Source organism: Lepeophtheirus salmonis, unplaced genomic scaffold, assembly GCF_016086655.4.
Source record: "Lepeophtheirus salmonis unplaced genomic scaffold, UVic_Lsal_1.4 unplaced_contig_1059_pilon, whole genome shotgun sequence".
Classification (NCBI taxonomy): Eukaryota; Metazoa; Arthropoda; class Copepoda; order Siphonostomatoida; family Caligidae; genus Lepeophtheirus; species Lepeophtheirus salmonis.
Window position 1 is genome coordinate 2,176 of NW_027289164.1, and position 14,825 is coordinate 17,000.

At 32.6% G+C, this 14,825-nt stretch overlaps 1 protein-coding gene across 1 annotated transcript; it reads right to left on the reverse strand.

The window, feature by feature from the left end:
• Positions 1–226: 226 nt before the first annotated feature.
• LOC121130680 (chymotrypsin-like protease CTRL-1) lies at positions 227–1,869 on the reverse strand. Its single transcript, XM_040726401.2, has 5 exons — positions 1,731–1,869; positions 1,400–1,671; positions 828–1,044; positions 444–769; positions 227–382 (listed from the first exon to the last, which is right to left on the reverse strand). Exons 1-5 carry the CDS (start codon positions 1,792–1,794, stop codon positions 362–364), a joined length of 900 nt encoding a protein of 299 aa, XP_040582335.1. The 5' UTR covers positions 1,795–1,869; the 3' UTR covers positions 227–361.
• Positions 1,870–14,825: the final 12,956 nt, after the last annotated feature.

Genomic DNA, 14,825 nt, shown 5'->3' on the forward strand with positions numbered 1-14,825 from the left:
TAGGGAATGTATATGAAATCTTTATTCATTTTTTATAGATAATTCCTAGATAATCATGCATTAGGAACACGACTCAGTGTTGAAATACTAATAACAACAATTGAGGAAAATAAAATTTATTTTTCTGATTACCCATTCAAAAAAGGGGGCCAGCCAACAAATTCACACAATTTACATCACCTTTCCGAGCACATAAGAATGCAAAAAATAAATGAATTTCGTACTGGATTTCTACTCTTCTTTATATTTGTATCGATATATTCTTAGAAATACATGAAGTGTACAATGAAAATATATTTTTGAAAATCTTGAGACACACAGCTACATTGGAATGGCCAGAATTTATAAGATTAATAAAAAATTATTTTTCTACACATGCTGCCTAAAAAGTAAATAAAGAATAAATATAAATAGTTAATATTCAATTTTCTAAGCCAATTTACACTGATATGTTGGTATATCCAATCTAAATAGTATGAAACTCTAGTGTGCTTTGAGCCTATACGACGACTTCCACATTTGGTCCCTGATTTAACTACTCCCACAAGCATGCATCTTCCATCTCTTTCGAGTGTAACTGGTCCACCAGAATCTCCTTGACAAGTAGAATGAGGATAATTATTCACACAAAATATTGTGTTAGGATCAATGAGGCCTGTTGAACGAGTTTGACATTCTGTACTTGATAAATTTTTTACAAATAAATCTATTCTCATAAGATGGGGAAAGTAAGAATTATTGTCTGGATCTTGTCGACCCCATCCACTCACTATATGTACAATATACACCTAAAGTAATAGTTTACAAACGAATATTCACAGTAATACCTACGACTGAAGATTCCAGCTCAATAGTTTCATTTTTATCATAGGGCAAACAAATGGGTTGTATAAGAGGAGTAAATGTAACCTCCCCATCTATTTGAATCAAACCAATATCATTTTTTGCATATCTTCTAGTTTTTTTGTATAATGGATGTACTATGAACTTTGCACATCCGTATTTTTTGCCAGATTCCCGCTCTTTATTTCCTCCAAGATAAAGCTACAGTTAACAAAAACTCCATTAATATAGTTGTAAGCCATGTTTAATATATTATTACAAGATATGTACAAAAAGGTCGAAATCCTGGGAAGGGGGGAAATCATGTTAATAATCATTGAATGTATAATAACTGATAATATTTCTAAAAGATTTAACTTTATTTAAGGAACAAAAGTCGCAAAAACCTGTGCTTGAAGAATCACTTTATTTTCATTTGCCAGCTCCTAAAATTTCAATTTTCAAAATAGGGAGGGTAATCGATAAAATCAGATAAATATAACGATTTATAAATTTATTTTATAAATTTTCTTTGTCTGGGATTGAGTTCTTTCTCATAATTCACATGATTACTTACAAAAGATTTCTTAGGATCTGAAGTATACTTTTTCCCTGAGATGGTTCTATCATTTATGCAATGAGCTGCAGTTAAAACATAAGATGCACTGAGTAATGATCCTCCGCATTTATGTATTTTTCCACTTGATGGCTTTTCTCGAACAACAATATCTACTTGCCATGGAATTTCGCCTTCTCCTACTTGAAGTCCTTCAATAATTCTATTGGACTTTCTTGGATTGCATCCCATCAATGCCTTTGCTGGTGAAAATCCACATGAGTCATACATGACTTAAATACAGAACCAATAAACAGTTTGAAGATATATTAAAGTATATGTTACTAATTACCTGTATGGAAAGAAGCTACAAAAAATATATATGTAGTAAATAAAATGAAAATTTTGCTCCACATATTGTAAGATTTCAAACTTTACTGACTCATGGAAGCTAGGAAGTAGAATGTTATGTTATGTATATAAAAGCAGTAAAAAAATCGCCACGTGGACTAATTAAATAGCATGACCATATTAAAAGTGCTTTTTTTAAACATTATAAAAAAGATATACACTTGCCCGTTTTGGGATATTACAATACTCTTTCAAGTGTCTCTGTTGCTTACAAACTATTAATATCTACATTAAAATAAGAAATAAAATATAAAAAGGAAACAGTACAATGATGTTCCACACCTTTTCTATTAATGTTATATTAATGATTTTTCTGGATTCGTCCTGTGACCTCCACGTCCTTGAAATAGATCTTTGGGGTTCCTCGAATTTTCCAATTTCTTCTGGGTTTTCTGAATATAATGCATCGTCAGCCCAATGTTGTTACAGATGTTAGGGTTCCTGATTTTTCCTTGATTATTAAATATACACCTAACTATGAAACATCTGAATCTTGACAACTGTGATGACCTTGGGTGTCATCTGCAGCACCAGTGAGGTGATGCCTCCTTTCTTCTTCAATCTCAAGGAAAGGGTTAACGCAATAAGGTACTGCAAAGTCATGAAGGAGTTATTCATACCCTGGATGAAGGATACGGCCGCTGGGAGGGAGTTCATATTCCAACAAGACTCAGCGCCCGCACACATCGCCATGAGGACCACTAACCTCTTCAATTCCCACGACATCACTTTCTGGAATCGTAACACCTGGCCCTCCGACTCACCCGACCTCAATCCGTGTGATTACTACTGATAGGGGAAGTTGGAGAGGGAGGTGTGAAAGGCTCAGCCACAAGAGCATCGTGGCCCTGAAGGGCTCCATTAGGAGGGAGTGGAATGCTGTCGATTCCACGGAAGTCATCAGGCTATGCAAATCCTTTAGGGGCAGGATGGAGAAGATGGTGGCTGCTGAGGGAGGACATGTTGAATAAATTTATTGTTGAATATCATGTCCTATACACTCCGAATTCCTTTTTTTATCAAGCAGGTTGAATTTTAAGATAGTTCCAATTTATCGTAGACACCCTGCATTGTTGCTGTAAACAAAGTAAAAAAATAACATGGCTCTCTGAATGTTGATACTATTTAAAATAAAATATATAGATGTACAGGATTTGGAAGCAAAAGTGGATTGAATTACTGATTCTAGAAAAATATCAATAATTATGTTTTCGATAAATAATTTTGAATTTTTCTTTACAAAACTTTGTGAACCCACCTTTTTTACCATGTTCACTCAATAAGGCCGCCTTCAGCAGCAATCACAGCCACCACACGGTGGCTTGACGATAAATTTGTCGGACAAATTGTTCTACTCCTTCACAAGTTTAGCCTTCAGGAAGTCCACCTTTGGTTGAGATCTCCGATTACTCTCTCTTTCCAAAGAATCCTACATAGTAAAATCTAACAGGTTCAAATCCGGCAAAGATGATGGCCTCATGTCTTAGTGCCAAAATCAACCATGTTTTCGGTGCCTAACTTCTAGCTTTTTTGGCCAATGTGTGTGGGGGTACATCATCTTGGGGCCACACATAGTTGTCCTTTGGATAGGTGGCCTTGAGCCATAGCAGTATAGTGAATCTCAGCACCTTGTGGTAGACTCCTGGCCGATTTTTTGCACATCACCATTGTGTGGATAGAATGTTTTGTACACAACACCCCCTTGATCTCCTCTGGTGATCATCCAAGCCAACCGTCGGTCCAATGGTTGTAGGCCTGGTACATAGTGAAAATCTTCTCATCAGAGAAAATTTTTGGTGTGGATCCTTTTGTCTTGACCCACACACAAACTTTCTTGCACCTCTGCAGTCTCCTTTCCTTCAGAGTATCTGTCAACAGGAGGCATTGAGATCGTTCTGTAAAATGACTTCCCCAGGTCCTCATTCATGGCCTCCTGATTGTCCCCTCGTTCACGTCAAACTCGTTATAGAGGCGATTCATGGATTTTGTGGGGTCCTCCTTGATCTTCTTTTTTATGTCCCAAGAAAATCAGAATCCCTTTTCGAGTTTCTTCCCCCGCTTCCTTCTTTACTTCAGAGGTATTTTACATCCTTTTTTATATATATGAAGCACTTCACAATGTCCATAATCTCTGCCACCTCAATTTTGGGATCCAGAAGGAAGATTTGCGAGTTATTATTATTGTTTACTTATGCAGAAAGGACAGGGCAACTGGAATATGCAGGAAAAAATCAGAAAACCTCTTTATTTTAATTAAATAATTAGCATTATTAACAGTCCAGGTTTTGGTTCTGAGCCCTGCGTGTTTCTCAAATAGAGGGTGCTGTGAAAATTTATCCTCTGGATGTCCGCTTAAAAAATAAAAAAAAAAAAAAAACTAGCTTCAACAATTCACTATTAACTTCGCAGTACCTCCTAGGAAACATATTTTTTTTCAGTTTGCTCATGCTTGTTGTAATCTATCAAAACACCTGTTAGTCCATAAAATATATACAAATAAAATACACTAAAATATAATTGAGTAATCTGGATAACTTGAAGGATATTTTGTGGAGTTCAGCAGCATTGCTCTCATCACGTTTTATTTAGATCAGCAGCAAGCAGTTTTTAGAAGAATAAAATATACAATATTTTTACTCCGTATATTGCTTAGATATATTGGTTAGAATGATTCTAATGTATATCCTCATTGTGATAAAAACTGCATGATATGACCGTGGACAAGAGTGGATTTCTGCTCATCCCATTGTTCTTCTCTGAATAAGATTATCCACTAACTCTTTTAACATTGCTCCTTTCACTTCACAGACACTAGAATGATGTTACCCACTTACTGGTCACTGAAGATAAATTTGATTATCTCAATACCCAATCTGAGTATATTACCGCCATAACCGTACATTTTATAACCATTGATTTCATTCTCCCTATATTTTGCCAGATTTGGACATAGACGTTAAGAACTGTCTCAACGGTGTGTCGGTTGCATAGACCGAAAGTAAATTGACATACAAAAACAAAATTTTAAATTTTTACTCAGATGAACGTTATCAAACTCTGCATTTTAACAAGATTAGTTTCAGCTCTACCTACAGTTCATTGTTACTCTCAGTACTTTATGAAAAAAACAACAACTACTAATTACTTAATAAATAGATGTTTTCTTATATTAAATTAAATAATAGTGATATCAGATTCAGATAATATAAAATTACGTTCAGGTTAATACAACCAAAGTAAAATCCCTATATGAGTTATTTATTATTTAGAGCTTTGATGTATATACATTTTTGTTGTAGAGAATCATGTAGTATAAATAAGAAATTATGAAGAAGGTAAGGTCAAAATATTTCGACATATCTACACTCAAAAAAGTTTTATAAATTATCTCTTAGAAATTTTTAAGTTATAAGCTAATAACAGATGCCTACAAGTGTAGCAACAATAGTATCATATAGTAACTGTTATTATATTTAATACATGCAACCTTATCACAAACTGTCAAATCTCATCACTAACTGATGGCAACTTATCTGATTCATAACATTAACATATGAAAATTTAAATTTTATCAATATTAAAAGTTAAAAAAATCTCATATGTTTATTGAAAGTAATTATCAAACTTATTGGGTGTAGAAAAGCACTGAGACTTGCCTCAAAGTAGTCATAAAATTATCATAATTGATCAGGATAATGTTCTACATAGAAAATTTTATTTCATAGTATTTTTACTACAACAAGGTACATTAATAGTGAATCTTGCAAACATCAGCTTTCCAAAAACATCCGGAACCCCTTCCACACATTCATAACGTAGTCATTTTTAAATATCCCCAATTGCAGCTTAATGGAAGTCTTCAAGGAATCAATATTCGGGTCACGGACTTTACAGGCCTTCTTTTCAATTTGCTACTACATGGAGTAATCCATTGGACTTAGATCTTGGCTCTGAGGAGGTCAAAGGTTCTTGGAACAAAAGTTCATTATGCTACCCATCCACTCTTGTACAATATTAGTAGTATGGGCCAGAACCCCGCCCTTCTGAAATACATACGTGGCCTTGTTAGACTTGTTCATGGTCTTGGTGATTTATGGGACCACATTTTCCTTCAACACCATTAAGTAATCGGTCACGGGTAACAGGTGTCCAACAGGAAACCAAATTGAAGACATTTCTTCTTCAATTGATGCCACAGCCCCCAACAACTTTATGGAGACCGGATGTTTGGTCTTAGTGACTGTCCTGATACTGTTGTCAGCCTTGTTAAATCATGCCAGCCAATCATTTTTTCTTGTCGTAGGCAGGGTCCATGGTAAAGGTCGTTTCATCAGAGAAAAAGATTACCCTATCGCTTTTGTACTTCAGACCTTCAAGAGTTCTTGAAATCACTGAAAATGAGTTCTTTTTGACATTGGGACAGGAGTGGCCTCTCAATTATTCTAAGTGACCTTCCTCCAGCCTTTGGGATATCCTTGCCTACATTAAAGCGATGCAACTTCTTCATCGTTGGTTTGACCTTACAGGCCTCCAGGATATCTTCAGGCTTAACTTTGATGGGTCTTTCACTCTAAGGTCTGTCCTCATCCGCCAAACGATTTCTGATTCAACAGACTGTAGCCTTGTCGACGTTCAAGCCCTTAATGCTGTTGAAGGTTGTCTTCCCAGTACAGATTAAATTGCCATGATGGCTTTTCTTGCCTCCATTGTGACATATAAGATTTTTTTTGTTTTTGCAACATGTACATCAATCAAAAGATTAAACTCTAAGCTATTTAAAAATAATAGGAACTTTAAGATTTAATTAAAAATATCTACTCAACTCTGTATTTTTAGAATCATCACCTTTCTTGTTTTCCCGGAAAAGAACTTCCTTCTTTACTTCTTGTTTTTACTTTTACCACGACATTCATAGACTGGACTTGGAATTTCATAAAAATTTTAACATCATTGCCTAGAAAACAAATAACCGCCTTTACTTTTTCATAGTTTGTTATTTTTTCCATCATTAGGAAGATTAGGTCTTCTTTTTTTAGACCTTTTACAGTTTTAATTAGCTTGTAGTCTTTAAGTCTGGTTTGTACTTCTCTTTGCTTTTTTTCTTTGCCATAACATTTAATTTTGAAGCAATTTCCTTTTAATTGTTTTGTAAACATTTCTGATCTCGATAGCAACTTCCCAATAGTTCCAAAATATGGAGTAAAATATCCTTTCATCGGCTTCAATACCCACTTTGATAAGAATTTGAGCTAAAATATCTGTGAACTTCATGTATTAAGAAATAAAAGTGAATCTCAATTGTTAAAACATTTAATTAAATGGAAAACCTGATTAAACGTTTGGGTGTGCTCATTAAAGACGAAGATTATCTTGAACATTTGTTGCAGAGTTATAATTAATAAGTAATTGTTGGACACAGTGTAGAATTGAAGATATATTTTGCAGTAATTCTTATTAATGTCCTAGATGTAGGACCTGATTGTAGCTGATCTAAGGAAAGATCATGAGAGCAAAACGCGTCTCTTCCATAAAATTCTTCAAATTGTTAGGGTGTTTATGTTGATTTTCGTTTTATTTTTGTGACATCCCAAAATACACTTTAATTTATCAATATGTATGATTTTTCAAAATAAATAAAATTTTGATAAGTTTCGAGGTACAAAATTAAATATTGTTTCGATAAATATATTATACTGTAAAGCTTTGAAATAAAGCACACTAATATTGTTTTGTAAAAGAGCATAATCATTTTGTAATGTTTCAATATTAATTCAACTTATAATAGTAATGCAAACAATCACTCTAGAAACATATAAAAACTATTAATGCAGCTGATGCCTTTCCACAATGAATCCAACTTCACTTTACTCCTTCAAAAATTAATTTAAAGGTCTATATCTTTTAATAACTCTTGATGTGTTAATTCTGAAAAATTACAATTATTTTTTTTTAATAATAAAAGTTTCATGATTATATTGTTTTTCATTTTCTTTGGATATTTTAAATATGTTTGTAAGTACTTGTGAGATTATCCAAACATGAGGAAAATAAATGTGATGGTTTAAAAAAAAATCATTTTTTAGATATCGAAACCCTTCCTTTTTTATTATTTCCAAAGGACATGCATTGAAAGTTAGTTATAGATATTTTATTTTACAGGAAAATTGTTTGTAGCTCGATAATGGAAATCAAAAATTCTCGAGACCCTAACTTATTAAAAATTCAAATCCATAGTTAATGAGTGCAAGTATAAACTTGTATTATGCATTCAAAACCGATTATTACGGTTAAATACACCTCGGCTTTCTTTAAACTACTCTTGCAATATTTTACAAATTACTTTGAATCACAAATGTAACTCGCTGTCCTTTCTTGGTATAAATACCATATTTCAGATTATAAGAAAATTCAAATTCCAAATTTTCTCGTCACTTAAGACACTGATGAGCTTCCGCGTACAAATGATCTACAATTAATAAGAACTTCCAATTCTTTTGGTTAGTATAGCCTTTCTGAGTTTCAGACCGTAACAAAGCTTATAAGGTTTCATCTTCAAGTCATTTAGGACCAACTTATACATTAAGGGCTGCGAATGTCCAATTCCTGATGCCATATTGCAGAATGATCGTTTAAGGTTTCAATATTTTTTCAAATGAAATCTTTTCTATGTCCTTTCAGATCCTTAGTGACCTTTAATGACCACTGCATGGATTTTCATCACAGATACTAGTCTTACAAAGCTTCTTAATCGTATAGGTACTAAGAGCTACAAGGGACTTATCTTTAATGTTAGTTATGGGTATTTTATTTCACAGGAAAATTGTTGCTAGTTCACTAATTGAAATGAAAAATTGTCAAGATCCTGAATGGATAAAAAATTCAAATCCATAGTTCCTACGCGTCTTTTCTTCATTGTGTATAGCTTTTTATGACTTTAGAGGCATTAAAATAGTATTCTTATGTTACAATTTGGTAACCGATTTTTTACAGTATTGCGAGCTAATTAATGCATCTTTAATGAGTCTTTACACTTAAAATGATTTTATTTGATAGAATAATTGTGCCGTGAATTTCTTGAAATTAGTGAAGGCATATGACCCTTTTCATTTTTAGTCCATGTGTATACTCGTTGTACATTTTTACAACAATAAAATAATTTCAAACGAGGTAATATAATTTTCTTTAGATAATTAGCAACAATAATACAATTTATTTAGATAAAACTTTTATACCCTTTCTGAGAAAAAAATATGGGTTATTTTTCAAACTAATTGAATTAAATATATTGTTTGTATTAATTATTTATAAGAAATTCAATTGTTTTGTGTACCTAGAAACTTGAATTTTGAATAAAGACTAAGAGACAAACAAAACAAATTGTATAATTAAATATACTTTGTTTCAATATTTATACAGTGCATCTACAGGAACATAATCCACAAGTTAATAAATAATATTCTATGTAGAATCATAATTCTCAAAAATACATCTTTATTTAAAAATTTATTTAAGTATTGAACATATAGGAAATATTATTAATTTTTATATATTAGGGCGTTATTATATTATGCATGTATAAGTTCAACCATTCCGTACTTATTAATAATTAGGTACTTTTTTTAAATGTTGGGACAAGTTTTAATGATTTTTTCATTTTATTATTTCAGTTTAGTTGTAGAAACGTCTTGGTTTAACTTTTGTCTCATTCAAAATTTATGTATTCTCTATAATAATTTAATTTACTTTTCTTACAGCTAATTAAAAAGTCGTTTAACATATTAAATATATCCAAGTTAAGGAGCTTTCTTTGGATTTATTGTTGTAGACAGTCGACCAGAGAACATTTGTGATCTCTAATCCTTAAAAAGCTAGACGAGGCTAACATCTCATTTGATGATTTCAGAGGCCAGTTTTATGATAATGGGGGAACATGAAGGGCAGGGGAAAAAGTGTTCAGCTAAAGTTCCTTCAGCTGAATTCAAGAGCTTTTTTTATTCCATGTGGTGCCCCCATTAAGTTTGGTTGTAGCAAATGCTGCAAAAAGCTAGTCAGATTTCCTTTACTACTTTGGCAAAGTTATTCAAGCTCTTCTCAGCCTCCACCCATAGGTAGGACGTCCTCCAGAAACATATGAGAATCACCCTGAAATTATGACCAGAGGCTAGATGCGAAATAATTAGGATAAAAAGTATTGAGGCAGTAAGGTATGAAGCTGAGCTAGTTAGGGAGGCTCTCCTTGAGATGATAAAAACAGCTGCAGATCCGGTGGTTAGAGTTGAAGTCCGGTGTGTGAGGAGATGAACGTGGAGGCTGATCTAAAGTATAAACGTTTGAGAACCACCAAAAGGCACTTTCCCAATGACTCTCCAGAAAAGCTCATATAAGATGCACATTGAAAAATGGAAACTGTGCTTTTTATTGTGGTCGTGCTCGTCACTTGATTGATTTCAGAGCCTTGGAGAGGTGAGTAACACTTTTGCTGCGCCCCACAAATTCACCAACTTAGGAAGAGAGGACCTGCTAGAGAAGTGCCAACACCTAAGCGCTTGTCTCACCAATGACAGTCAACTACACATTGATGGCATTGCTCTCACCAAGGAAATGAAGTATTTCCCACCATTGCCATCAAACAACATGACGAACATGTAGTAAATCTTGGCCTTTGTTTTACGCGTCTTAGCCACCCTATCCAATTCAGTGGCTGCTGCTGAGAGAAGCTTCTCAAAGCTCAAGTGAATAAAAACAAACTGGAGATCAACAATGCATCAGGACTGTCTAAAGGGCCTAGGACACGAAGAGTAGGGTTTTAGTATGAGATGTGAGACTATGGATGTCGTGGTGCATTTGGTTTAGTGCATTTCAGCACCACTAGAGGTTCTGATAAAATCACATAAGTTTAAAGTTTCAGCTTTTTTATATTTTATATGATGACTGTTCTTCTGTGTGTTATTATTTGCCTAGTCTGTTGTTTAATTATTTTTTAAACAACATTTAACCTTTCTTCAAGTTTTTGTGCACAACCAATTTCTGTTTTAAAAATTCCTAAATTTTTCTTTTGCAATGCTAGGGGCACCATTTAAATTCTTGACTCGGTGGCCCCATTGGCTAGGGCCGGAGTTGAGTGTAAGTATTTGTTGGACTAAAATTAGAATTGAGGATTGATATCAGAGTAATTCCTGCCTATATATCCTAGCTATATATAAAGTAGCAATACGGTATATTTTCTTTCTCTAACGGCTGTCTTCAGCTGTTCTAATAAAACGTCATGAGAGCTAAGCTACTCTCCTCCCAAAAAATCTTCAAATTTTCGGGATTACTCAGTTCAATTTCATATATATTTTTATTTACATTTTTCATGCATTTACTGGTGTTTTTATTGCTTACAACAGGCATGAGAAAAATAAAAATATATATTTTTGGCGAGGTACTACAGTATTATTATTTTAAAACAATATTTTTTGGATAGTCGGAAACAAAACAAATCATTATTTTCCTATTCGTGATTTGACAAAAAAAATGGTATAATACACAAAGCCAGACGTATGGCCTTCAAGTTACATTTATAAGGGCTTGTAAGTACAAAAATATATATTTTATGTCATAAAAAACATTTTTTAGATATTAAGCCTAGAGGGACTATTTGTCTTTCTTTAAAAAAAATTAAGAATTTAGTTACACAGTTTATGTTTATATTTTACTTAAGTGATTCGTATTAAATTCATTTTTTAAAAAAAAACCAAACCATAACATATTTAATTTAAACTTGCCCTTGTTAATTCCATCACAAAAGACACAAACGAAAAGTAAAATGACTATTCTAAAAAAAAATTAAGTGTTGGTTACATTTCAATACACAAATTATTCTTATTAAACTGATTGACTTATTTGGTATCTACACTTATCCCACAAATTTAAAGTCAACGCCTATAATTGACTTTAATATGTCTATGAAATATTGTTCTGTATTGACGAGGGTGATCCTAAAATTACCCGGCCAGACTAAAAAATTGCAGTATTTGTATTATAATAATCATTCTATTTGAAATTTCTTATTATTGAAAGTATATGTTTCAGGTTTGAAGGCGCCTCGTTGCTAAGTATTTGTTTAGCTTTTAATTGGTTTTTAGCTAAGTTTCACAGCCACATTGTAGATTTTCTTTGGTGATTTGGATACTTCTAGTAACTACCTCCTATATATATATACATAGGTATATAAAATAATAAAAAATCATAGGGATTAACTGCTTTTCTTGTTTAATTTTTATGAATACTCAATGTTAATCCAGTGACAATAGAAAGTTTATGGGCATATTACAAATTGTGTAGTTTTGAGGCGATTTATTTATGGGATATGAACAAATGTATGAACAAGCTATGGTCATTTTTATAGAATATCATTTATGAAATTGGATAATTATGAATATATATTCAAATAAATATATTTCTTTTCGCTTAATAAACTTAATCAAACATTAACTGATTTTTAATGCATAGGCGTAAAGATCTGGATTTTATTGATTTAATATTATTATTATCAGAGTTTCAAATAATATGACCTACGGCATATTAAAAAAAAGTAATAAATTAACGCAGCCTGCAATCAGCTATGAGATGAAGGAACTACACAAAAACACCACTCCGTATACGTATAACAATTATATAGGCAAACATAACAACAATGTATATCTTTAATTATAATCCAAATCCAGCAAAGACTGGAACTCATAACTCCTCTGCCAAGCCATAGATTTACTTTTTTTGTTTCATATAGTAGGGATTACTTATAATTATATATTATCTCTCTTTTTAGATAAAAGAATAATGTTGATAATGGATTCTAATTAGCAGCACTTATGGGATGTTAAAAAAAATCAACTTGTTAACCCTGACAATTTGGGGTAAGTCTGAAGAATAGCAGTTTACATATCTGTCGTAACGTTTAATGAGATCAATTTTATGCATGTAACAAGGGGAAAAGAAAATATAAAAAGAGATGGACAAGAATTACTCCACTCCGATGTTGATCTTCGATTCTACTTTGAGCCTAAGAAGACAATATCCTAATAACTAAACAAAATTCCCTCAGAGTACTTTCCAATTTTTCGTGCACTATAGATTATTCTATACATCCATTAATGTTCTTTCTTCAAGACAAGAATTAAATAACAACGATGATCAGCGATGCTAATTCGTAGCAGCTTAGCTATCATGAAGTTCTGTTATATTAGGTACAATCAGATGAGACGAAAAGAACCAAGAAATAAACACCCATTCTATTCTCAGTTTTTTTTTTCCAAGAACTACTATACCTTCTGTCAAAATAGTACCGGAGAATTGTTAATTTAAATTGCCTCCGCTGAAGGGATTTTAATATATTTTTTTTCCAGGTTGGCAGCACTGATTTAATTATTATGACAAGTTTGAGCGGTTTTGTTTCCAACAGATAGATAAGTCCGTCTTTCTCAATAGTGCTCCACGATTTTTACAATGAACGATCATATTTAAGAAAGAGTTGCCCTTGAATTTTGTGTTACCAACGAAATTTCTTGTGCTGACGCGTTGAAAATGTTAGAAAAAGCTTTTGGGGAATCAGTTTAATCAAAAGCCCGTGCATATGAGTGGTACAATTTGTTCCAGAAAAACCACGCCGAAGTCTATCAAAAGTCAAGATAATTCTTATTGTTTTCTTTGATATCTACGGTCTGGTGCATCATTTATTCGTTCTAAAGGGACAAAATGTCAATAAGGAGTTCTACTTGGGTGTACTAAGGCGTTCGAGGGAGAGAATCTGTCAAAAACGGCCAGAATTATGGAAGAAAAACTCTTGAACTTAACACAACGATAACGTGACATTGCATAGAGCCAAGATTGTGAGCGAATTCAAAGCCAAACTTGCAATAAATACTATCGATCGACTACCATATTCACCTGATTTAGCTCTGTTTACCTTTTTTTGTGTTCTTCAAACTTAAATTGCCACTCCGTAGAGCCAATTTTGAGTCTATTGAACCCATAAAACAAAAATTGTGGAAGGAGGTTAATTCCATTCAAAAAATTGCATATAAAAATTGTTTCGAGGACTGGAAAAAACGTTGCCATTTGTATATTGCATTATATGGAGATTACTTTGAAGCCCACAAAATAAGTTTGAATGATTGAATGTGAAATTTGTGTTTGTTTAAAATTCCCGGTACTTTTTTGACATAGCATATTGTTCATAACTACTAGCACTAAACGCTATCTCAAAGATAGTCAATGAAAAACTAAAAATATTTTATTTATATTTAGTTTCTTTTTGTTGAAACTCTTAATTAAAACAATTCACTCTAAACAATAATTATATAATAGTTAAATTTATATTGTAAAACCTCCTCGTATACAACGTTTTTTGAATTTTTCTTTCTATTTCATATAAATATAATCAAACCTGCACACCTTTTGACACTCTTGAAAATGCAACAAACATGTAAAAACACTGATTTTGGTAAATATAAAGCAATTTATTTAAATGTTTGACCTTGTGATTCATTTATTGTTATTGCCATTGCTAATTGTGTCATATTCCTTCATCAACCATAATGAAAATTGAAGATACATACTATGAAAAAATTGCTAATCCCATTCTTTTTTTTGTTCATTTAACTAACTCCCTTTATTAATTCTTATGTAATAAACGCTTTCTCTTTCTCCGTTTGTACAATAATTACTTTTTTGAATTTTTTTGGTTCATTTTTGAACCGAACACCAGGTCCTGTTACAAGGAGAGCCACTTTTACTTCGATCACAAAACAAACTGTAAATCTGGAAAATTGACACACTCAAGATGGCTTACTACTGCCAATCGTTTACTCGGACTTCACACAACTACTCATAATCCTTCAAAAAAAACTTGGAAGTGCTTGTCAATTAAGTGCTGAAAGTATTTTTTTAAACTCATTATTTGGTTTGAATTTTTACCCGAAAATCATAAGTCTGTCGTGGACACTGTTATTGAAAGAATTGCTTTATTTCCGCACCCGGAAATCTACTTGTCAGT